This window comes from Scyliorhinus canicula, chromosome 11 (genome assembly GCF_902713615.1).
Source record: "Scyliorhinus canicula chromosome 11, sScyCan1.1, whole genome shotgun sequence".
In the NCBI taxonomy this organism is placed as follows: Eukaryota; Metazoa; Chordata; class Chondrichthyes; order Carcharhiniformes; family Scyliorhinidae; genus Scyliorhinus; species Scyliorhinus canicula.
Genome location: NC_052156.1, coordinates 74,926,262 through 74,951,420, shown reverse-complemented (window position 1 = coordinate 74,951,420; position 25,159 = coordinate 74,926,262). Strand labels below are relative to the sequence as shown.

The 25,159-nt window shown below is 41.2% G+C and overlaps 1 protein-coding gene across 1 annotated transcript in view; it reads right to left on the bottom strand.

Moving 5' to 3' along the window:
• Window positions 1-194: 194 nt before the first annotated feature.
• The window catches only part of arl8bb (ADP-ribosylation factor-like 8Bb), a 63,646-nt gene continuing 38,681 nt past the window's right edge, over window positions 195-25,159 (bottom strand). The window contains exons 4-7 of the mRNA XM_038810757.1: window positions 19,526-19,619; window positions 6,019-6,086; window positions 4,344-4,414; window positions 195-1,015 (exon numbers count right to left, since the gene is read on the bottom strand). Of these exons, the coding sequence (XP_038666685.1) occupies window positions 966-1,015; window positions 4,344-4,414; window positions 6,019-6,086; window positions 19,526-19,619 (283 nt within the window). The 3' untranslated portion in view covers window positions 195-965. The remainder of the gene's footprint in view (window positions 1,016-4,343; window positions 4,415-6,018; window positions 6,087-19,525; window positions 19,620-25,159) is intronic.

Genomic DNA, 25,159 nt, shown 5'->3' with positions numbered 1-25,159 from the left:
AGGTTCTTAAGTGGTTACAGAGATAGTGGATGCATTGGCTGTAATCTTCAAAATTCTCGATTTAAAAGAGGGCCCAACTCAAAATAAGGTCAAATTGCATATCAGGCACATTCTTAAACATCAGCTGTTAAGATTGCCCATGAACAGAAAATTGATCTGCTGAAATGTAAATGAAGACAAACATGACAACGATATGCCCTCATTAACTCCATTTATTTCAACAGAAGTGGGAGAGCACAATTATTCACAAGTAAACTAAATAGAAAAAGTAAACCAATTCCACATATATTATTTACAAATCTTGTAATTGGAAGTTTTGCATGCACAGTTACAGAAAGGTCACATGTTGCCCAATAGTGTCAAGACTCTAATGTTGAAGCAGTGTATTCAACCAGCACATCCAACGCATAAATTTCAGTTAAAGCTTTTTAAATAAACTTCAGTGATGGTCCCCCGACTACAATATTCTTTTTGTATGCAAAAGCGTATGACTAAATTAAATACTGTGCCAACAGTGAACATTAAAAAAATTCTAGTGACATTGAAATATCTACAGCACCAACACAAATATGGGGTGCAATGCAACATGCGCCATAACCCCATTTGTAAGGACATTAATGGTGAGAGATTGATAAAAGCTATAAAACATTACTTGATACTGCAGACTGCAGATTCCAAACACATGAGGCTAAGAAATAAGCATGATTATTTTCATTGGCTCTTCCTTGTGCTTTTCTGTCACTGACTTCAACATTTGTCTCAATCATGATTTTTATATAATGGCATTTGTAAAGCAAGTTAGTCTCTCACAATGAAAACATACTTTTCAGCGGTATGTGCCATGAGGACTCAAAGTATTTCAATATATTCAGAATAGTGTATTTCTGCAGGTTATCCCATGAAGAATGAAGTAAACTGAGTGGAGAAAGGACTGTGGCCAATCACATGACTTTCACCATTAAATTTCAGCTTCTTCTGGATTTTGAATGCTGAATAAGCCACTGCAGGGTGATATCTGAAAAGAGAAAATAAAAATGCAAGTTAATGATTTGTAAAAAGTCCTGCTTCTTTTGCCGATGCATTTAGATGGAGTCAATATCACGGATATTTTTTTTTTTAAAGTTTAACATTTAAATTTGAGAACCAAGACTCCAACCTAATAATCTCACCTGCCCAGCAGAAAGAGAACGTGCAAAAATCTTGTCTATTTGATTTCAAATACAAAGTATATTAAATGGCTCCAAATTTAGCAGAAATATAGAAAATGCCAGGAATAAAATCAGGTCTGACAGCATCCTTGGAGAGAAAAACAGAGTTAACATCAAGTCCAATATGACTTCTTCAGAACCTCATACTGGACTCAAAACATTCCTCCCCACAGATGCTGCGAGACCTGATAAGTATTTTGTTTTTATTTCAGATTCAGTATTATCTTTTGTTCCAAATTCAGTGCTGACAGTCATTTGTGTTAAACATGACTCATTACAGGACCTTAATATTGTTGAAACATTCTCACGTGCGCACAATTTCACAATTCATTTAATTGAAATTTAAGCTTAAAGCTCATATCAAAGATTTTGCAGATTAAGTTCCGATTGGATTAGTCAGGTTTGTAACACTGCATTTGGTTAATGGCCCACGTTTGATATTCATAGTTGTAAATAAGGCATTTTCCAGATCCGCAACAGAACAAAATTTGCTTAAAACAATTTAACCGTGAACTGTATTTCCACCCTAGTTGAAATACGCAAAGCAATACTCAGCATGTGTCGCCCAATTCAGCTCAATAAATAGAATTATCAACCATGACAACTTACCACACAGTCTACAATCAAAACAAAAAACAAGGTCTCCGTTGTTAGTGAAACTTAAATACTGGAAATGTACCGATTCGCTTTCTTTTTAAGATCATTCTGTGTGATGTACATCTGCTATGGGTTCCTTCTCAAAACAGAAACTTGTTTCTTCAGAACCTAATCTTATATTTCTTGCATTTGTATTTCACATTTCTACCTTTCAAGGCTGTGTTAGGGAAATAGTAAAACATTTTCAGCTATACAAGTTAATCATTTTTTTGCTGCAGGGAAAGACATCAGATTGATCATCCAGTTGAATAATCTGTTCAATTTATCAAACTAGATTAAAACCAGAATTGTCACAGTCAATCCCACAATTTAGCAGATATAAACTGAATTTGTTACAATACAGCATGATCTGTTTAACAAGTGACCACTCAGGTGAGCACTAAAGTTTTCAACAAATAAACATGATACACAACTCTGATAAGTGCTCTGAAGCTAACCGTCCACTCAAATCCTTGAACATCTTACACAACCCCCCCACCTGCCCAAGTGTTAAATATCCACACAACTCCTTGGTATTTCTTATCCCTCTCCACCATACTATTGATGAGTCATCCATTATCTTCAAGGTGTGACAGTAAGCACACTGGATTTTGGCCTCCCCTTTACCTTCCAGACAAGGCACCCAAGCACCTCTGTACAACCATGAAAAAGAAACAATTGTGTTGCAAACTATACCATAACAGTATTAGATCAAGAGATCCTGCATTCAAATACATTGAATTGCATAACATGTTAGAAAAGTGTTAGGGTTTTAGAACATAGAACAGTACAGCACAGAACAGGCCCTTCGGCCCTCGATGTTGTGCCGAGCAATGATCACCCTACTCAAACCCACGTAGCCACCCTATACCCGTAACCCAACAACCCCCCCCCCCCCCCCCCCAACCTTACTTTTTAGGACACTACGGGCAATTTAGCATGGCCAAGCCACCTAACCCGCACATCTTTGGACTGTGGGAGGAAACCGGAGCACCCAGAGGAAACCCACGCACACACGGGGAGGACGTGCAGACTCCGCACAGACAGTGACCCAGCCGGGAACCGAACCTGGGACCCTGGAGCTGTGAAGCATTTATGCTAACCACCACGCTACCGTGCTGCCCCGGTTTGTTTTGTTTATTCAAGTGAATTTTTAATGGTGTGATAATTACTGCCAGACAATCTTAAGCACTGAAAATTAACTTTGAAGTGGAGTCTCATTGCTTCACATTGTGTTGGAAATTTTAGAATTATTAAAGTGCACCTATAATTCCATTTTATCATCCCACTCTCTTTCACTTCCTGTATGTGATCTAGAATTGACTGAATATTTTAGTTTGCGTGTCCTGGTTTAGAGACAGAGGATTCTTCAATCACATTGGTTACGGATACAACATTGTTTGCCTCGCTCACTCAGGTCCCCTGTAAAGGATTCCAAGTTGTCTCAACATTAAATACTGTATGTTTACAAAGTTGGAGAGAGCAATTAATGGTATGCATCATTCACTCACTGTTGACTGAAAAACCTGGGCCCAGGCACATTTTTGAAGAGGGACCATTGAACTTCATCGTGCAACCACAGAAGCACTGGTTTTATTCACTGACTCAAGCCAACTCAGGTTTCCAAAATCATTGGTAAGTCTTCTACCAATTTGACCTAGTATGGTACCAAGCTATCCTTGACAATGTTACAGCTAATCAGTCCAAAGGCAGTGTCATTGTTTGTTAATCTGATACTTGTCAGAAGTTGAAGAGATTTGAGCTGGAAGGTGGTGGAGACTCACATTTTCTGAAGTGAGGTGAGCCATCAGAACAACCCAACAAGTTAAAGTCAGATAATTTCGCTATTTGGTCGAATTTGAATACCGCTGTAAACACCCACTGTTACATTTGATTTCGGAGATTGGGCAGCACATGCTAATCAATAAGAGTACACCAATAGTTACAGCAATAACCAATTTAAGAAATCAGTTGAGCGTTAATGTGGTTTATTTGCACTTGCTAGAAGTGACATACATTTATTGCAGGGAGGCATTCTTGGCAAACAAAAGGAATATGTTCAAGCCTTTTTGAATTCCTAGGAGCTCGAGAAGCCTATTGCTCCCCATTGCCACCTCCATGAAAATGTCTCGGCCAGAGTCAACATGTCCTCGGCCCTGCAGTTTGAAATTTGGCATTCTTGTATTTGCCCTGGTGAGTGCAAGGTGGGCAGCTTCGGCAAAATCTCTTTTCAGCAACATTCAAGTTCTGTACTACTCAAGGCACTGTCACTTTTAGTCAGACATGGCCAACCCTTCACTCTTCCATATTGACTTTGTTCAGCTCTGCACTAATTCAAATGTCAGTTGTCCTGTACCCATTAGATTCTAGTACGATGCCCACAACAGAAACTGATAGCTTTGCCGTTTCATTGTTTCTTCCCCCTTCCTTAAATTATTAGTGACATTTCCAAAATGTCAGACTTGATTGATAAAGGGAATTTGTACAATATTTGCCTACCTATGTTATCCTTTTCTTTGCACGAAATTGAATAGCAGCAGATTTCTCTATCCTGAATAGCAGCCAAATTCCTAAAACGAGAAAAGCAATTGAAATATATCAAACCAAAATCATTAAAGAAATTTCAAATATTCCGCTGGTACGAATTATGTATAACATATCATAAAGCTGGGAAAGACCAGCAGTGACCCTAATATTTCCATACTGTAAAAAAAATCATTGTTCCCAAATAACCAAACTAAGATGCAATGTAATGAAGATTGAAAAGTAATACTCTATGAAAGATTACATATTCACTTTGAAGATGGTAATCTTCCAACAGCTAACTCTGTACACTTTTTTTTAAGATGGTCAGTAACGTCTGGCTGTTATGCATGGTAATAGCCAGATAAACAATTCCAATGTGCGTTGACCGCTCATTAGCATTCCATAGCTCAGAAATCAGTTTTGTTGTTCCTGTGATAGCAATCAATCAACTGCCCAATCTTCAAGGGAATTAGAGGCAGTGTCACAATTTAGGTCCCATGGGTGCTCAGAAATGTGTTTCCAGCAATGGTACTAGAATGGCCTACAGATTATGACAAGAGGCCAAGTGTTTGTCAAAAGGAGCAATCAGCCAGTAGATAAATCAACTGTAAATCCTATTTGCGCTGATCATCTCCCCAATTTTTAAGAAATATAAATTTGATGAGTTACTTCAGCATTTATCAAGCTGATTTAACATTGTATACTGTGAGTAATACATTTAAGGTTAAATGCAGTTATGACAGCTCAGTAGGGAAAATAAAATGATAGCAAGGGAGAATTTAACATCAAGCTATCAATGTGAATGTTTTGAAGTCTTACAACACCAGGTTAACGTCTAACAGGTTTGTTTCAAACACGAGCTTTCGGAGCGCAGCTCCTTCATACCTCTCCATTCACCTGAGGAAGGAGCTGCGCTCCGAAAGCTCGTGTTTGAAACAAACCTGTTGGACTTTAACCTGGTGTTGTAAGACTTCTTACTATCCTTAAATATAACATTCAAAGGTTTCTTATTTCAGGATCACCCCAGGATTCACAGACCTGCAAGAGAGGAGCCTCTGTATAAAGTTAGTTGTAGATCAATTGGTCAACAGTTAAGTGTCTTATTGTTGTGAACCAAATAGTGTGATTGCACTTAGATGTCCAAATCCTGCCCTTTTTTCCCCCCAGGATCATGCAATAGACATGACCTCGAGAGTTTGAAACAGTCGAAACAGGTTAACTTTGAAATTTATACAGTTTAGAAGCAAGCAATATTTAGAAGCAGTGTTCCTTCTAAGCTGCACGACCAACTAAATGATCCAGTGTAGGCCACATACAACCTACCACACAAAGAAATTAAGTGGATCATGCACTAAAACAAACCACCCTTGAACTCGAACAAGAATGAGAATATAGAATATGTACATTTTACAACTCCCATTTAAAGCATTTCTTCACACACCCCCACCCATTGAGACACAAGTTTCTATACCCTTTGAAGCATTTTAATCAGATACACTTAAAAACAGGAAATGGAAAAGTATATTCAAACAAAGCAAATGATGATAAAGTTAAATTTGTCAGCTTTAATTTCTCAATACCATTAATATTACTACGTAGGCAAGACCTAAAGGAGCGATACTGTAGTTATCTACAATGGCTTACTTACATTTTTTCAATGAGCTGTTTTTCATCCAGGGCATTTGGAAGATCTCTCTTATTTCCAAGAACTAGGACCTGAAAAGATAATAAAAATCTACTGTCACAGCTAATATTTTGACAGAGGATACATGGTCATCCCTCAAAGTGTTACACTGAAGGAGCACAAGCCTATGCAAACCTATTTGTTCATGGTTAAGTGAGGTCTATCGAACATTCTAGTGAAAAATTACCTCCAAATTTCCTACACAAGGCCACATTACTTGGGAGTGACAGTGGACCAGTTATCTTTCTTTCATCCTCTTAGAAAACAGCAAATCTCAAATGCGCATGCATGGACAGGGCTGCTGACTTTATAAATGCCCAAATGTTATTTTTATATTAAAGACATAATTCAAACATGATGCACAAGAGCTTTGAATTAATGCACAAAGTGTTAATATTTATGCTTACATTTGTGTGAGGAACAGCTGTAATCTGGGGGCTCTCCCCCAGTTAACAGCAGCTGCACCTGTTCAGCATCATTAGATAGCATACTTGCATCAGGATTTCATCAATGTCATAGAAAGCAGAAGGAGCCTATTCAGCCCATCGCGTCTTCACTGACCCTCGGAAAGAGCACCCTACCTAGGCACACTCCCCCACCCTATCCCCACATAAACGTTTGGATACTCGGGGGCAATTTAACATGGCCAATCCACCCTACCTGTACATCTTTGGATTATGGGAGGAACCGGAAGCACCTCGAGGAAACCCACGCAGACACAGGGAGACGGTGCAAACTCCACACAGACCGAGTCATAGATTGTTACAGCACGTCTGCACTGACCATCAAGCACCTAACTATTCTAATCCCATTTTTTGGCACTTGGTCCATGGCTTTGTATGCAATGGCATTTCAAAAAGTGGAGGGTTCCCACCTCTCCCACTCTTTCAGGCAGTCAGTTCCAGATTCCAATCACCCTCTGGGTGAAGAGGTTTTTCCTCACATATCTTTTAAACCTCCTGCCCCAAGGCAAGAATCAAACCCAGGTCCCTGTCATTGAGGCAGCAATGCGAACCACTGTGCCACCATGTCGCCTATTTCACAGGATCTCTCTGGATCCAGAGGACAACAGATGCATAAAAAGTGTGGAATCAGTCCCAAAGTGGCTGCCCAATTAGTGCACCAACTCTACTGTCCATCGCCCTCTGAATATCCCCAAGATACCCATGTGACACTTGCATTTCTGCTGCCAATTTACCCATTTGATTTATGAAGAAGGTGTCGAATTAATACAACTTTTCAGTGAAGCATAATTGAATTACATGCATTAGAAACTGGACTGAAACCAAGACAGTAACTTATTGTAACCAGCTTCCAGGCCACAGCAATTATTAACATCACCAGTCAGCCAACAACACAATCAGAGTTCTGATAGGAGGCTGCCAAGGATATCGTTGAGACAAAGCATTGGCACCAGCACAAAGCTACAACCACAGTACACTGCCAGGGAAATGCTCAAACCTAAGCATGCTTAAATGGCAGCAACATTTTGGCAGCTAGTACTGGGGTGCAAGAACAGGCCATTAGCCAGCTGCATTTGAAGTACACTTGGACCTCATCATCCAAATGCACAAGACAAGATATTTGGAAGTTAGCATTCCAGAAAGCACTTTGCTTCCTGACCTTGAAAACAGAGTTAGAAGTTGGCATTGCTTAGCCCACAAATCAGTAGAATATGCAACACAAGTGTTTTTTTTATTTGTTCATGGGACGTGGGCGCAACCAACTGGCCATTCCCAATTGTCCTCGAGGGGGCAGTCAAGAGTAAACCACATTGCTGTGGGTCTGGAGTCACATGTAGGCCAGACCAGGTAAGGATGACAGATTTCCATCCCTAAAGGGCATTAGTGAACGTGATGGGTTCTTACAGCAACTGGCAATGATTTCATGGCCATCATTAGACTTTTAATTGCAGATTTTTATTGAATTAAAATTTCGCCATCTAACCCGGCTCCCCAAAGATTACCCTGGGTTTCTGAGTTACTAGTCCAGTAACAATACCACTACGCCACCGCTTCCCCTTATGTCCATCAAAAACATAACATTCACTTGTGGCCTTGCTAACTTATCAAGCATGTCAAATCTCACAAGAAGCCTTAGGTTCAAATTAATCTAGCACAAGGTTGGAGAGAATTTGGATAAATCTGTTAATTATGGTGCAGAATATTGTGGATTCAGATATTCTGAAACAGTGAAGGCATATAAGAGTTTAAGTTGCAAAATAGTGATTGGAATCCAGTAGACAAATTTACAGTTGCTACAATCATGTCAGGAACCACAAGAGAAATCCGAACACCCAGTAATTATTTAATAAAATTATGCTACAAGATTTCATGTTTTTAAATAAAAAACAAACTTTAATCTTTTGATTACAATGAAGTAACAATATTAACTTAACACTATAGTACACTCTGAACTTAGTTCTACTTTGTAGCTCCATTATCTTTATTGTTATTAGAAGTTCATTCACTTTTCCTAAGATCAACCCAAAAGCATGCCACAACCCTCCGGAATTTACTTTAACTAGAACATACAGTGCAGAAGGCCATTCAGCCCATCGGGTCTGCACCGACCCACTTAAACCCTCACTTCCACCTTACCCCGTAATCCAATAGCCCCTCCTAACCTTTTTGGTCACTAAGGGCAATTTATCATGGCCAATCCACCTAGCCTGCACGTCTTTGGACTGTGGGAGGAAACCGGAGCACCCGGAGGAAACCCACACAGACACGGGGAGAACATGCAGACTCCGCACAGACAGTGACCCAGCAGGAAACCAAACCTGGGACCCGAGCGCGGTGAAGCCACAGTGCTATCCATTTGTGCTACCGTAATTCTCTTAGTATTCCAGGAGATACAAATTTCATGGGAATCATTTCATTAGCTCTCAGTTAAGCAATTCTCCAATTTCTCTTTACAGATCTCAAGACTAGACACTTACTCCCTCGTCTTGGGTTCTCAATTTCCGCATACAGCTCTTTCAAGCTAGCTCCTGCCACAATGCTCTGTGAGAACCACTGTGTATTTCTTCCTGTAGCTTCAAACTAGGCAAATCTAATACTAACACGCGACAAAGTGTGGCTGATACACCTATAAACATTGCAATGGTAGGCAAGGCCAGGTCAACACAAGCCACACAGGCAGACTATTAGATCTTTTACAGATTCCATATGATAAATGGGACTTCCAGGAAGGGAAATCAATGGTAGATCTGTACATTGCAGTCAACTGAGATAACATAAATTTTTGGCATCAGAGAATATCTTTGAGATGGGACAGAATTTCTCGATGATTTTACAAAGTTAACATTTTATAACGAGCATTTAAATTGATCAAATTTTACAGTCCGTGATGCCACAATTAATCAGGAAGCCATTTAACCTATATGTAGGATCGCCAGGATCAAAAGAACATTTTAACGATAGCATTACTTAACCTATCCATGTAGTCAATTTAAGTGTTTAATGAGATCTAGTTTTAAATTGTATAACAAGTTTTGGAAAGCATCTTAGAAGTGTGCACAAAATCTATAAGATTGTCGGCTGCAAGAGTGGGGAGTATCACCCTATTAAACATCACTATGCAAAAAGAGTGGGGTATTCACAGGAAGAAACACTTGGGCTACACTTGTTTTTTAATGAAGCGTATGTGAAATAATTTTAAGGCCCAAAAGAGGCCTAGAGTTAACACTACACCCATTTTTTTAAAATTAAAGTTGAAGTACCCAATTTTGTTTTCCCCAATTAAGGGGCAATTTAGCTTGGCCAATCCACCTACACTGCACATCTTTGGGTTGTGGGGTGAGACTCCACACGGACAGTGACCAACACTAGGCCCATCTGGATCCCGATTTAATTAAAAAATGAATAGCTACCCAAAGGTGGTCTCTTCCAGTTGTGAACAATATTTTTCATTGGTCTAAAGTAATACTGCTCCACCTTTAAGAGGAAAAATATAGTGGCTACAATATCAATGATAGCTAGGACACTGACATCACGACCTAATAAACAAATATTGGACAAAGGGCACACTGCCGAGAAAGTCATAAGACCCCAGTGAAAGTCATACAACCTCAGAAGACAAGCTGCAAAGCTACTCTACCCGAAAGCTCTACGTCCTCATCAGAAGAGGAGATATTACAAAGTCTGATAAATAATGATCCAAAATTAAAATATAAATAGTGAAAAGTAGACAGAACAGCATTAATACAAAATAAATAATAAAATGGATGCCTTGATATTGGCAAATGTGACCTCTTAGCTGATAAATGAGAAGACCCAAAAAGTGAGCAATTACCAATAGTGAGCTTGACAATAAAAAATAAGCAATTAGCTAAAATTAATCTGGATCACTGCTTCAATAAAAAAACACCATTCAAAAATACTGGAGCCAGAAAGCAAAGGACTAAGAAAAACAGAAATTTGCAGGAGCTCAGTGGGCAGGCCAAGCCAAGTGTTGTGTCCTCTAAACATATTAGAGCTGAAAGAATATTGTACACAGATTATCCAAGGGCAATAATAAAGGTGATACAGGTAAACTTTATAAATGTACGAGAGATGCTGATAAATTGGAATTATTTAATACAATTGGGGGGGGGGGGAAAGGAGACTATGACTTTCATAGATTAATTTAACAAAGATACAGTTGTAAGGGGGGGGGGAAGAGGAGGAGGAGGGAAGAGGAGGAGGAGGCAGGGAAACGTTAACAAACTTGGCATCCACAGGAACAGAGAAAAAGGAGCATACAGGCGGAAGATGGGAGGGCCGGCTGAAGCAGAAGTGAGCACGAGACGACAACGGCAGCGAAATCCATCCGGGAGAAGTAACAATACCAACCAACACCAGACCCATTCGAGTATTGTCCTCCGTAATTGTCTCTCCGGCATACAAAATGTATATATCTTCCCACCCCCCCCCAACAAATGTATACATCTTCCCACCCCCCCAAACAGATGCCTACTTGTGTGTGTAAGTAATTTTGCCAAGTGTACAGAGTTGCTGCTGTTGAGCAGGTGCATAATACCCTACCAGTTACTTTATTTGATTTTGTATTTCTCTCATTACTTTTTTTTCTCCTGTGAGCTTTGTGTGTGTGTGCCCTTCTCGTCATCATATACTGTGTACATAACGACAAATATACTTTGTTCAAAAACCCAATAAAAAACAAAGATGCAGTTCCTGGATCAGACAAAATTACAGTTAAAGATATGAAATGCCCGAATGCTTAAAGTCCAAATATAGTATCGAGTATGTTCGCTTTTTGACTACAGGAATAATTCCAAAATTAAAACCTGTAGGACTACCATGGGAGCACAATGGTTAGCAATGCTGCTTCACAGCGCCAGGGACCCAGGTTCGATTCCCAGCTTGGGTCACGGAGTATGTGGAGTCTGCACATTCTCCTCGTGTTTTTCCTTCGGGCGCTCCGGTTTCCTCCCACAAATCCAGAGAGGTGTGTTTGTTCGGTGAATTGGACATCGAATTTTCCCTCAGTGTACCCAAACAGGCGCTGGAGTGTGGCAACTAGGGGATTTTCACAGTAACTTAATTGCAGTGTTAACGTAAGCCTACTTGTGACACTAATAAAGATAATAAATACCAAAAACGCATGATCCATGGGCCTCAAACATTGACAATTGCTAACCAAAACAATAGGCTATAATCCTTGGATTACCTCTGAAACTCATAGCAAATATATTGGCCAAAGCCATGGAATTAAACAGAAACTTAGAATTTGTCCTTCTGTATACAATAACTTTGCATTCCAAAAAAGTTTCAACAGTGACAAAAGAGATCATGCAGTGGCATTCAGAGATTTGGCTAAAGCATTTGATTTCATTGGCCATAAACAGTGAGTAGGAATTACGTTGTATTAATGTATTACGAATGTATTTCATTGATTGATGAATCACTAGAATTGAAACAAAGGAAAAACAAATCTGATTCCAATAAAAAAGAATGTCCAACAAGGTGATGTCATATCCCCAATACATCTTAATATGGATTGACCACACTAAATTGCCCCTTAATTGGAAAAAATGAATTGGGTACTCTAAATGTATTTTAAAAAAAAGTTTACTTATCTCTGCTCTATTTAAGAAAAGGGCTTCAAAGCACTGAGCCTTGCGCGCAAACAGTGGGTAGAGGCCACATCAGAGTGAATTTTACACTTGGGAATTTGAAACAGAGTAGGAGCGAGTAGGAGTAGGTGTTATTTGCTTTTTCTACTTGCTTTGTAACAAATCATCAGAGAGTGTTCTTGTCCTTTTGCAGCTGAAGCTTTAAGGGAGAGAGAGCTGATTGGTAAATAGTCGGTAAGTCTTTACAACTTACCACTTGCAGTTGAAAATATGTTTTGTGGTTTATAAACTGCAAGGGCTATAATTGGTAGTAACAAGGACAAGGAAAAATGGGCCACAGAGAACTGGATTTAATCTAATATCAAGCATCTTCCAAAAATATAATTTAGAGGGGTAAGTCACGTCAGGAGATCTCAAAGCCTTGGTTTGCTCCTCTTGTTCCACATGGGAAGCCAAGAACATTTCCAGTGCCCAGGATCAGCACGTTTGCAGGAAGTGTCACCAGCTACAGCACCTGGAAGCCTGGCTTTCGGAGCTAGACCGGCAACTGGAGACACTGTAGACCATCGACGAGGCAGATAGTGTCGTGGATAGCACATGGAGAGGTGGTCACATCGCAGGCTCAGACTCTGCATGGGTGATCACCAAGCAGAGCAAGAGATCTAGGCAGGCAGTGCAGGAATCTCCTGCAGCCATTCCCCTGCAAAACAGATACTGTTTTGGATACTGTTGAGGGAAATGACGTCTCGGGGGAAAGCAGCAATAGCCAAACTCGCTGAACCACAGTTGGTTCTGCTGCAGAGTGGAGGAATAAAAAGTGTGCAGATGCAATAGTTACAGGAATAGAAAATTTTGGGAGCGAGACGTGTTAAAAAGACCAGCTTAAAGGCTTTGTGCCTTAACGCACAAGAGCATTTGCAACAAAGCAGATGAACTATCATGCAAATAGATGTAAATAGGCTGTGATATAATCGGGATTACAGAGACATGGCTGCAGGGGGACAAGGAATCGGAACCGAATGTCCAAGGGTATTCAGTATTTATGAAGGACTAACAAAAGGAAAAAGGCAGTGGAGTGGCAGTGCTGGTTAAAGAGGAAATTAATGCAATAGTGAAGAAGGATATTAGCTCTGACAATGTGCAATCTGTATGGGTAGAGCTGAGAAATACCAAAGAGTAAAAAAAACATTAGTGGGCACTGTATAGGCGCCACTAAACTGCAATGATGAAGTTTTGAATGATATTAAAGAGGAAATTAGAGATGCATGCGATAAAGGAACATCTGTAATTATGGGTGATTTTGATCTGCATATAGATTGGGCAAATCAAAATAGCCACAGTACTATAGAGGAATTCCTGGTGTGTATATGGGTTGGTTTTATGGACAAATATGTTAAGGAACCAATTAGAGAACAGGACTGGGTACTGTGTAATGAGAATGGAATCATTGGCAATCTATGCAGACCCCTTCGCGATGAGTGACCATAATGTGATAGAATTTTTCATCAAGATGGAGAGATTAAGGAGGGGAAATAGTGTACGAGTGTAAGCTCACAGGGAACATAAATACGGACTGTAAAAGTTTGTACAGGCATGTGAAGAGAAAAAGATTGAAGACAAATGCAAGTCCCTTACAGTCAGAAACAGGGGAACATAATATAATAGGGGACCAAGAAACGGCTGAGCAACTAAATACGTAATTTCGTTCCGTCTTCACAAATTAGATACCAGAAATATTGGGCAACGCAGAGTTTAGAGAGAGGGAGGAACTGAAGGATGATACCAAGATTGCAGGAGTTGCGGATAATGATGAAAATTGTCAGAGAATTCAGCAGAATATAGTTAGGTTGCAAAACTGGATAGAGAAATGGCAGATGGAATTTAACCCGGACAAATGCAAGGTGATGCATTTTGGAAGATCCAATTTATATGGGAGCTATAAAATAAATGGTAGGACCATCAGGAGCATAGACTCAAAATATCTGAGCGTGCAGGTCCATAGATCCTTAAAAGTGACAGCATGGGTGGAAATGGTGGTAAAGAAAGCATATGGCATGCTTGCCTTCATCAGATGGGGTATAGAGTATAAAAGCTTGCACATCATGTTACAGTTCTATAGAGCTTTGGTTAGGCCACATTTGGAACGCGGTGTCCAATTCTGGTTACCACACTACCAGAAAAACATGGAGGCTTTGGAGAGAGTACAGAAAAGGTTTACGAGAAAGCTGCCTGGTATTAGCTATGAGGAGAGATTGAATAAACTGGGACTGCTCTCCCTAGAGAGACAGAGACAGAGGGGCGACCTGATAGAAGTACATAAAATTATGAGGGATATAGACGGTGAACAGTTAAGAGATTTTTTCCCAGGGTGGAAATGTCAATTACAAGGGGGCACAAGTTCAAAGTGAGGGGGTTAGGTTCAATGGAGATGTGCGGGGGAAGTTTTTTAAAAAAATATACAGAGGGCAGTGGTGGCCTGGAAGGCGCTGCCAAGTGAGGGGTTGAGGCAGATACTTTAGCGACCTTTAAGACTTATCTGGATATAAGCATGAACAGACGGGTTATAGAAGATATACAGGTGGTCAGTCTAGTTAGGACATGTAATCGGCGCAGGCTTGGAGGGCCGAAGGGTCTGTTCTTGCACTGTATTATTCTTTGAGATCAATATTAATATAGAGAAATGGTGTTGGGGAAATTGATGGGATTGAACGCTGATAAATCCCCAGGTCCTGATAATCTAAAGAGAGGTAGAGAGAATCAGGGAATGATAGAATGTGCAGGTAATCCTGAAGACCGTGTGGGGAATTCATAGAATCCCTACAGCGCACAAGGAGGCCATTTGGCCCATCGAGAATGCACTGACCCTGCAAGCCCAATCCCCCTGCCCTTTCCCCGTAATCCCATAACACGGCCAGTCCACCGAACCTGCACATCTTTGGACCTGTGGGAGGAAAATGGAGCACCCGGAGGAAACCCACGCAGGCACAGGGAGAACGGGCAGACACCGCACAGTCACCCAAGGTCGGAACTGAACCCGGGAGCCTAGCGCTGGGAAGCAGCAGTGCTAACCACTATGCCACCATGCCGTTCACCAAATCTACTGGAATTCAAGGCTGTAACTAAGAGCTAATGAGGGGGCACCAGCGGCTGTGGGATCTTTGGACTTTGACAAAGTGCCACATAACAGTGTGCAAAACTAAAGCGTATGGAATTAGAGGTAGCGTATTTAAATGGATAAAAAAAACCGTTAGGAATTAACTGGTCTTTTTCAAATTGGCAGGCAGTGACCAGTGCCACCTCTGAACAGACATCAAACTACTTGCCAAGGTGCTGCCGCTTCGGTAGGAGCCTTGCCTCCCAAATATAATCTCGGAGGATCAAGGCTTTGTGAAGGGCCGACAATATACGCCACCTGTAAAATGTTTTCCTTCTCCCTCTCAGAGCCCGAACTGGAGGTTATAGTATCTCCATGCTGAAAAGGCATTTGATAGAATGGAGCAGGAGTATATATTTAAGATGGTGGCGAGGTTTGGCTTTAGCCCAAAATTTGTTTATTGGATTTGTCTAGTGTATAAGGTCCCCACTTCCAGTGCTCGTATGAATACCTTGAACTCTGATTATTTTCCTTTGAAACGGGACACGAGGCAGGGCTGCCAATGTCCCCACTCCTGTTTGCTCTGGCAATAGAGTCGCTCGCTGTAGTGTTGAGGTCCTCTGGTAAATGGAGGGGGATGAGTCGCAGAGGGGTGGCGCATTGCTTGTACCTTCTATGCAGACAACCTATTTCTTTATATTATAGATCCAGCCCCCTCCAACGGCAACATAATGAAGTTACTCAGCATCTTGACTCCTTCTCTGGGTACAAATTGAACTTAGGCAAGAGTGAATGTTTCCCCCAGTTAACCCCGCTGGGAGACATGCTCAACTGGGGATGCTGTCTTTTTGCCTAGCTGAGACACGCTTCTGCTATTTGGGGATCAGGGTGGCCCACAACTGGGCCTCACTTCACAAAGTTAAATTATACCAGTCTGATTAATATCAAAGCAGACTTGCATAGATGGAACAACTTTCCCATATTCTTGGCAGGTAGGGTTCGAACTATTAAAACGGCCATAGTCCCAAGGTTTATCGTCTTTTCCTACCTGCTGGTTTGGACTTGACATTTAAATCTTGGGAGGTGAAGGTCTAAAGCAGTTTGGGTACCTGTTCGTGGAGAGTTGCCAGTTTTAAGTCTTTGCTGAGAAATTCCAGTCTTTTTAGGTATTTCCAAGCTTGTGAAATATTGAGGAATCGGAGGCACAAAAGACTACATTTGGCGGAATAGGATTTTTCTCCACTGAGACTATTTCTGATTTGAGCCATTAAAAATGTTAAAGCACACTTAAATGAAAATTGTACCTTACCGAAACCCAAAACTGTGACTGTTGGGAGGCTGTACATTCTCTACCTAAAGCATTTCAAGTGGCAGCTGTGAGGTGAAGTCTGTTGATCACATGGTTTTACATTTAACTGTGAAACATTAGAGCCTGCATTGTGACTGCATTGAAGTAGATTTGAACTAAAATAACTCCAGGCACAGATCAGATCACTGATGTTCAACAGAGTTGTGCTCACAGCAGATCATGGAGCCCTGAAATCAGTAAAATTAAGACTCTCAGCAGTGCCCAAAACACAATCAGCTACCAAGTACTGTACTCTTACTAAAAACCTGTGATACTGCACCCTCTGCTGTACCATTGTGTACTGGAACCATTTAAAATCAAATGCAACGTTTGAGCAGTTGCTTCAGATACCAGCATCTTCCACATATCTAACCAAACCACAACCCAAGTTATCACACAGACAAAGTTTTGCAAAGCACTACAGGAATTACCAGTGTACTAATACCAGTTTAAAAAGAACCACAGCACTGAAAACCAAACCTAAACACTTCAATTAGTTTTAGATTTGCTCCTCATCAAGGTAACTCTCAGGCTATGGCTCTGAAGATGCTGGCAGCTATCAAGTAGCAAGCAAAATTGCACGCTTTGAAGGATTACAATAAAACACACTTGCTACAAGCATGGCTTAGTGGGGACATTTTTAATCGAGTTAGAAAGTTCCGAGTTGATATAAATCCAGGTTGGTACTTCAGTGCAATACTGAGGGAGCACTTAATTGTCAAAGGTGCAGTCTTTCAGATGAAATATTGAACGAAGATCCCCCCCCCCCCCAGACAAGTTTAACCCCGTTTTGAAAAGGCCTTGTTTAAATGTTGCGAGAAGATAAATGGAGTTGACACTCCAGTACAATACTACATTCAGAGGTTCATCCTTAGAGGAAAAAAATAAACGAAGCCATTTGACATCTCAAAGGAACACAAAAGATCATGTGGCAACATTCAAGTCAATGGGGAGTTCTCCTAGGATAGCCAATGCTTCTCAAAAACCAAATCACAGCACCTGACTATTCTTCTCATTCCTATTTGTGAGCAACTGGGTGCCACGATTGTCTGCCTAAGAGTAACTATACTGCAAGAATTTGTAAAACACTTTGCAAAGTCCAGACACTGTAAGAGTAAGACACTTATTACAATCCTGGACCAGATCCCAACAGTTGCTAGGACACCAGACAGAAACCCCGATATTTTATTTAATTTGAGGAAAGGATGCTTCGCTCCAGGAGTGACTCCAAACGCGGTTCAGGAGGGCCGGGGTGCAGGGGGGCCAGGGCACAGGGGCAGAGACAGACATCAGGAAACAGCTCGCAGATTCTTGTGTCAAATAATATTTCAAAGCCATAGGGGACATAAATTTAAGATAAATGGTGGAAGATATAGGGGGGATGTCAGAGGTAGGTTCTTTACCCAGAGAGTAATGCACTGCCTGTGGAAGTAGTTGAGTCGGAAACGTTAGGGACCTTCAGGCGGCTATTGGATAGGTACATGGATTAGGGTAGAATAATGGAGTGTAGATGAATTTCTTCTTAAGGGCAGCACGGTAGCATTGTGGATAGCACAATTGCTTCACAGCTCCAGGGTCCCAAGTTCGATTTCGACTTGGGTCACTGTCTGTGTGGAGTCTGCACATCCTCTCCGTGTGCGCGTGGGTTTCCTCCGGGTACTCCGGTTTCCTCCCACAGTCCAAAGATGTGCAGGTTGGGTGGATTGGCCATGATAAATTGCCCTTAGTGTCCAAAATTCTATGATTAACCTCGGACAAAAGTTCGGCACAACATCGTGGGCCGAAGGGCCTGTTCTGTGCTGTATTTCCCTATATCTATATCTAACTTCCTAACATTAGACAAAAGGCCCCTGTTCCGTTCACAAGATGTAAACTGAAACTCAATTCCTGACTGCTTCAGCCCCTGGCTCCTCCCATTAACTGCATCATCTCTATCCCACCAACTGGGTATGACCATCTTACTAAGGCTAACCACAACCCTTCAATTATCTAAACCCAGGGAACATTAATTCTGTAAAAAAAAATTCCATTAGTCATAATTAGGTAAACACTGAAATGTTTTGGAATTAATTCTGTCATTTTTACAATGTTTTAATTCCCCCTTTTGTAGACAGTGTCTGCCTGTATTTTAAACCAAGATCGTTAAAAACATTACTGCAGTAGTCATATACACACTTTTAATCATTACGACAATTAGTCCAAGCTTTTAATCATTACGACACCAGATACATGTAACACAATATATATCTGAATTCCCACATTCAGTCTACTAAGTTGTTATTGATCAAATCAAATTGCCCAGCAATTTTCTTCTGAAACCATCACAAAAATTAGAATGACTTTCAGCAGGATAGAAACACATACATCTTGTTCTTTGCTCCATGTACTAGGATCTCAATCTTGCTTGTAAATCATGGTTTCAGAGTTGACCCCCCCCCCCCCCCCCCCCCCCCCCCCCCCCCCCCATCACACAAGGTAGAATGACTATACAACAGAATTAGATGGCAATTTCAAATCTACTATGTACAAGATCTGAAGAGACATAGAGCAGGCATGTACCTTATAGAACAGGAGAGATTTAACAACCCTAGATTAAGGAGCTGACCCCATGAGAATTTCTAACCGAAGGTGGAAATCCTGGCCTATACTCAACTAAATTGAAAAATCTGATGTTTCCAGAACACAGCTTCAAAGGGATCTCATTGTGCACTTAAATTAAACCAACGGTGATTAAAATCTCATTTAGTTTCTTATAAGCACAATTTTGACTGGTCAAATTATGCTTCACTCCCTAAGCAGATTTTAAAAACGTAGTATGCACTTTCTTCCTCAACTGCAGATTAAGATTTAAATTAAAATCTAGTAATCAAAGTTCAAGTTTAAAAAGTGCAAAATATAGCAATCAAGCAGATTGCAATTTATACTTTAATGTAGCATTACATTTACTCACAGGGATTCCTTGCAGCTGTGGTTTATCTAAGAGATTGTGAAGTTCATTTCTAGAAGCCTCTATTTTATCACGGTCGGCAGCATCCACCATGTATCTTTAAAAAGAAAAGAGTGTAATATCAGCATTAATGCTACACAAAAGTGATCTCAAATTTGGTTTAAGTCCTGTATGATTCAATGGTACAACCCATTTTCCATTTCTGTAACTCTGCAACCCGACACTAAGAGGAGGAGATCTATGGCAATGCTGATGTATTCATATTCAACAGTTTTTTGGGGAAAAGTTCTAAAATCTTGCTCAAATCAGATCACAAAAGACAGTTATTTAGTCATTATCGCATTGTTAACTACATTCTTAAATTATAGCAGAATACGGATATTAGTCTGTGATGTTGACACAACCAAAGCAGCCAAAAGCATCGCTGTGGAAACCACCTCAAGTGCCAGGGCAGTTTGCAAACCACATGTGGTTTTGAACCTGTGGTCCAGTGGGTGCAGTTTTGCCCACTGCATCAGTTACTAGTCTGACATGGGGCCAGTGCTCATTTGGCTAGACAGCAGGTTCATGATGCAGAGCTCAGCAGGCAGTGAGGGTTCAATTCTCGTTCCGGCTGAGGTTATTCATGAAGGCCCCGCCTTCTCAACCTTGTCCCTCGCCTGAGGTGCAGTGATCCTTGGATTAAATCACCACCAATCAGCTCTCTGCCTTAAGAGGCAAAGTAGCCTATGGTAATCTGGGACTAAGGCGGTGGAAATCTGGAACACTCTGCCTGAAAAGGTGGTAAAGACAGGAACCTACACAACATTTTAAGTGCTCATCTAAATGCTTCTCAAATGCCACTGCATACAAGGTTACAGACCAAGTGCTGGAATACGGGACTGGAATAGGTAGGTGCTTGATGGCCAGCCCAGACACAATGGGACAAAGGGCCTCTTTCGATACTGTAAAACTCTGATTGTGGCTAATTGCATTTCCGAATAGGAATTTTAAATGAATAATAGTTATTGGGTATATGATCTCAATGCTCATTTGCACAGCATTTGCAAGTGTAATGATCTTTCACTGAATTGGAACAGTTTAGAGCAATAAGTTTTAAGCAAGGACAGAGGCAGGGGAAGGAACAAAAAGTCTGTATTCGGGTGGAAGACAAAAAGAAATGAAATGAAAAATGGATCATGGTGCAAGGCAAAAGAAAACAGCATCATGACAAGAAAGGGGGCCAGGGGAGCTGTAAATCAAAGCAGAATCATCAATAGCTGCAGTCTGAAAAAAGAGAAATATCTAAAATTGCCGAACAGAATGTTGAGTCTGAAAGGCTATAAAATAACTAACTCTAATGAGTTCCGAGCTTGCAGGGAGCTCTAAAGGGAAACTGCAGGCGGACAGATGCTTCAGAGCAACAGTAGGGGTGAGAAATAAAATGGCAGGCAGCTGGAAGCTCAGTCAGGCTTGCAGACTCAATAGAGGTGTCCTACACAGCAGTCACTCTCTCTGTATTTGGTTTTCCCTATGTAGAGGAGACTGCATCGTGAGCAGCAAATACAATAAATGAGACTAGCAGTACAGGTAAATTGCTCTTTAACCTAAGAGACATATTTTAGACACTGATGGTGAGACAAAACAACATAAAAGAACATAAAACGGACAGCCATGGCACTGCACGGTTGCATAAGAAAGCAATTGGGTGTTGGGGGTGATCCAAGAGGGGACCAAGGTGTTTGGTGGTGGAGGGTGGGGATGCAGAATGCTGAAAGGCAGGAAATACATTTGGTGGCAACATCCCACTGGAGATGGCAGATGACCCACTGGAGATGGCAGATGACCCACTGCGGTGTTTGGATCGGGTGGATAGTGAGGACAACGGAAACTACTGAGGTTCTTTTGGGTGTGGCGGGTGAGGAAGAGCAGGAAATGGAATGAATATTAAGTGTGGGAGATGACCAAGTAGGACTTCAACAAAAAATATGCTACCTCCCCAAAGAGAAGGCAGACACAGCCAGGGCCCATATGGGTTCACACAGCACTTACTTTAATTTGAAGTAAGTGAGTGGCGTCAAAGGAGTTGCTCAATGAGAAAAAGTTTAACCATGTGGAGGATGTTGGTGAATGGGAACCAATTTGGTCTTCAGTTAAGGAAAAAGCAGAGAGCCCTCAAACTCATGTTGAGAGTGAAACAGAGATGTAGGGCAGGAAATTGGAAAATATTAAAGGGGCTATGGGTGCTAAAGAATCACAGAAGAGACTGGACAAAGCGAGGACAAAAGATAGAGATAGGAATAAATCAGTTCTGCGGCAAGACGAACTGAAAATTCGACCAGAGAAGTCCTATCTGTGGATCTTGGGGAGGTGGTAAAACATGACTGCATGAGGATGGGGTTTTAAGAGGTTTTGAGGCCTTGGAGGGAACATCTCTAGGAAAAGAGGCAAGCAGCAATCTTGAAAACAATTCCATATTGTCCACTAGTGGGATCATGGTCCATGGGAACATTGGAGGTGCTATTTATCCTTTACCAGGTGGCAAATGGTTCAAAGAGTCAGGCTTGTTAGCAAAGTTTATTGGCAATACTTGGATTGAACCCAAGAGAACATCTTTTGTCTTCCGCCATCTTCGAGCATTACCTACTCTCTCCTACCTTCCACCCATTCACACGTCTTCCCTTTGTTTGGTTCTGCTTCTGCACTTGTTTAAAACCTGGTACAGCTCTTAACATTTGCCAGTTCTGATGGAAGGCCATCAACCTAGAATAACTCTTTGCATCAGATATTGCCAGGTGCTGAATATTCCCAGCATTTTCTGTTTTCACTCTACACTTGCAACATTAGCACTTTTCCTTTGCTGCATGTACGCTCGCTAGCAAAACGTAACGTGCAAATGATTTCAGATCAAGTGTTTCAGGTCCTTGATTACTAAATTGTGCTCAATGTTTATGATGTAAATTTACACACATGAAGTTCATTTATCCACACTGTGCAAGTGCTTTCTACTAATATTAGCACAAGCGATTGAAATGGTTACCACAACCAACCCTGGTTTAGGGCAAGGGAAAGTCAACTTTGGCTGCACGATACGAATGTGGTGGACTGTTCAAGTAAACTGAATACCTACAATCGTCCATTGAAAACCACTTTTCCAATGGGTACCTGATCTTTTAGAACTAGTAACATTACTTAAATTTGCTATTGAAGTCTACCTTTGTACCAGCAGTACTGTTGGGACATAAATGCAGAACCCGTTTTATAACTTAGAGAAGCATTTAAAGCTTCTTGGTTCTTGCCCAAAGCCTGAACAAAATAGGAACAATTGGCATGTGTTCTTTCATTCCACGTTCGATAAGACTCCTGTGAAGCATCACATGGACATTTGGTTAAGTTGGCGGTATATAAATGCAAGAAAGTTCTTAAGAAAAATAACTCAAAAGGAATATAAATGTTTGACAAGTTATGGAACCCATGGCTAAAAGTAAACCAGTGGTATTGTTGACAATAAACCAATGTCATAAAGGCCTCTGGTTCAATCCCAGAACTATGCAGTGAGCCAATCTTAGTTAGCCATTGGCCAAGTACACCACTGAATCACAGTATAATACAATGCTGAAAAGGCCCTTTGTTCCATCAAGTCTGCACCGATGCATGCAAGACACCTGACCTACCTACCTTTTTTTTTTAAATTTAGATTACCCAATTATTTTTTCCAATTAAGGGGCAATTTAGCGTGGCCAATCCACCTACTCTGCACATTTTTGGGTTGTGGGGGCGAAACCCACGCAGACACGGGGAGAACGTGCAAACTCCACACGGACAGTGACCCAGAGCCGGGATCGAACCTGGGACCTCAGCGCCGTGAGGCGGTTGTGCTAACCACTAGGCCACCGTGCTGTCCTCTGACCTACCTACCTAATCCCATTTGCCAGCGCTTGGCCCATAGCCTTGAATGTTATGATGTGCCAAGTGCTCATCCAGATACTTTTCAAAGGATGTGAGGCAACCCACCTCTACCACCCTCCCATGTAGTACATTCTAGACCGTCACCAAATCAGTAAAAAAAAAAGCTTTTCCTCAAATCCTCCCTAAACCCCTCATGTGTCCCCTCGTAGCTGACCCTTCAACAAAGGTGAACAGCTGCTCCATATCCACCTGTCCATGATCCTCAATCTTGTTCACCTCGACATGGTCGCCGTTCAAACTTCTCTGCCCCAGCGAAAACAACCCAAGCCTATCCAACCTCTCTTCATAACTTAAGTATTCCATCCCAGGCAATATCCTGGTGAATCGCCTCCAGTGCAATCACTTCCTTCCTATAACGCGGTGACCAGAATTGCACATAGTACTCCAGCTGTTGCTCACCAAAGTTCTATAAAACCCTTACATGAATTCTCTGCTTTTGTAATCTATGCCTCGACTGATAAAGTCCCATATGCCCTTTTCACCACCCTATTAACCTGCCCTTCTGCCTTCAGAGATCTATGGACAAACACGCCACAGTCCTATTGTTCCTAGTGTCAGGCCATCCACTGAATACTCCTTGTCAAATTACTCCTTTCAAATTCTATCACCTCACTCTAAAGGGTTAAATCCATCCGCCACTTTTCTGCCCATCCCGTGTATACCCTCCTGTAACCCAAGACACTCAACCTCACTGTTAACCACTCGGCCAATTTTTGTGTCATCCGCAAACTTACGGATCCTACTCCCCACATAGTCATCTAATGACAAATAATAGGGGACCCAGCACAGATCCCTGTGGTACACCACTGTTCACTGGCTTCCAGTCACTAAAGCAGCCATCTGTCATCATCCTCTGTCTCCTACAGCTAAGCCAATTTTCAATCCACCTTATCAAGTTACCCTGTATCCCACGTGCATTTGGCTTCTTTACAAGTCTCCGACGTGGGACCTTGTCAAAGGCTTTGCTGAAATCCATGTAAACTATATCAACTGCACTACCCTCATCTACACACCTGGTCACATGCTCAAAAATTTCAATCTAATTTGTTACACAAGGCCTCCCTCTGACAAAGCCATGCTGACTATCTCTGATCAAATCTTGCCTCTCCAAGTGGAGATAGATTCTCCTTCAGAATCTGCTCCAGTAGTTTCCCTACCATTGATGAGACTCACGGTCTGTAGTTTTCTGGCTTATCTCTACAACCTTGCTTAAACAGTGTGACCACATTAACTGTTCTTCTGGATCGATCATTTGGCCGAGATAAAGGTACGCCATTAACACTTAACAGCTCATTCCATAACATGCTATTACTCAAGAGTAAAGAGACAATAGGAAATAAACTGGTGGAGAAAAAAAATAACCATCAACATCTCATCAAGTACTTTATTTATCCTATCTATTTAAAATTGATTAATATTGATTTACAAGAATTCAACCAGGTCCAGTGCCTGATGTCTCCATGAAGCCGATGGACTTGGTAACAAAAATCTGAATTTTTGGTAAGGATACTTACCAAATGATATTCAATCATTTTGATGTTAAGTTTGGGTTGAAGAGTAGCTTCAAGTAACTGCGCAAGTTTGTACATTGTCATTCTACCACTGTTGAGGACATGCATTCATTGAAAGGCAAGATGGCAACTTCATAAATGGCATTTGCTGGTTAAGCAAATTTCTCCAATACATTTC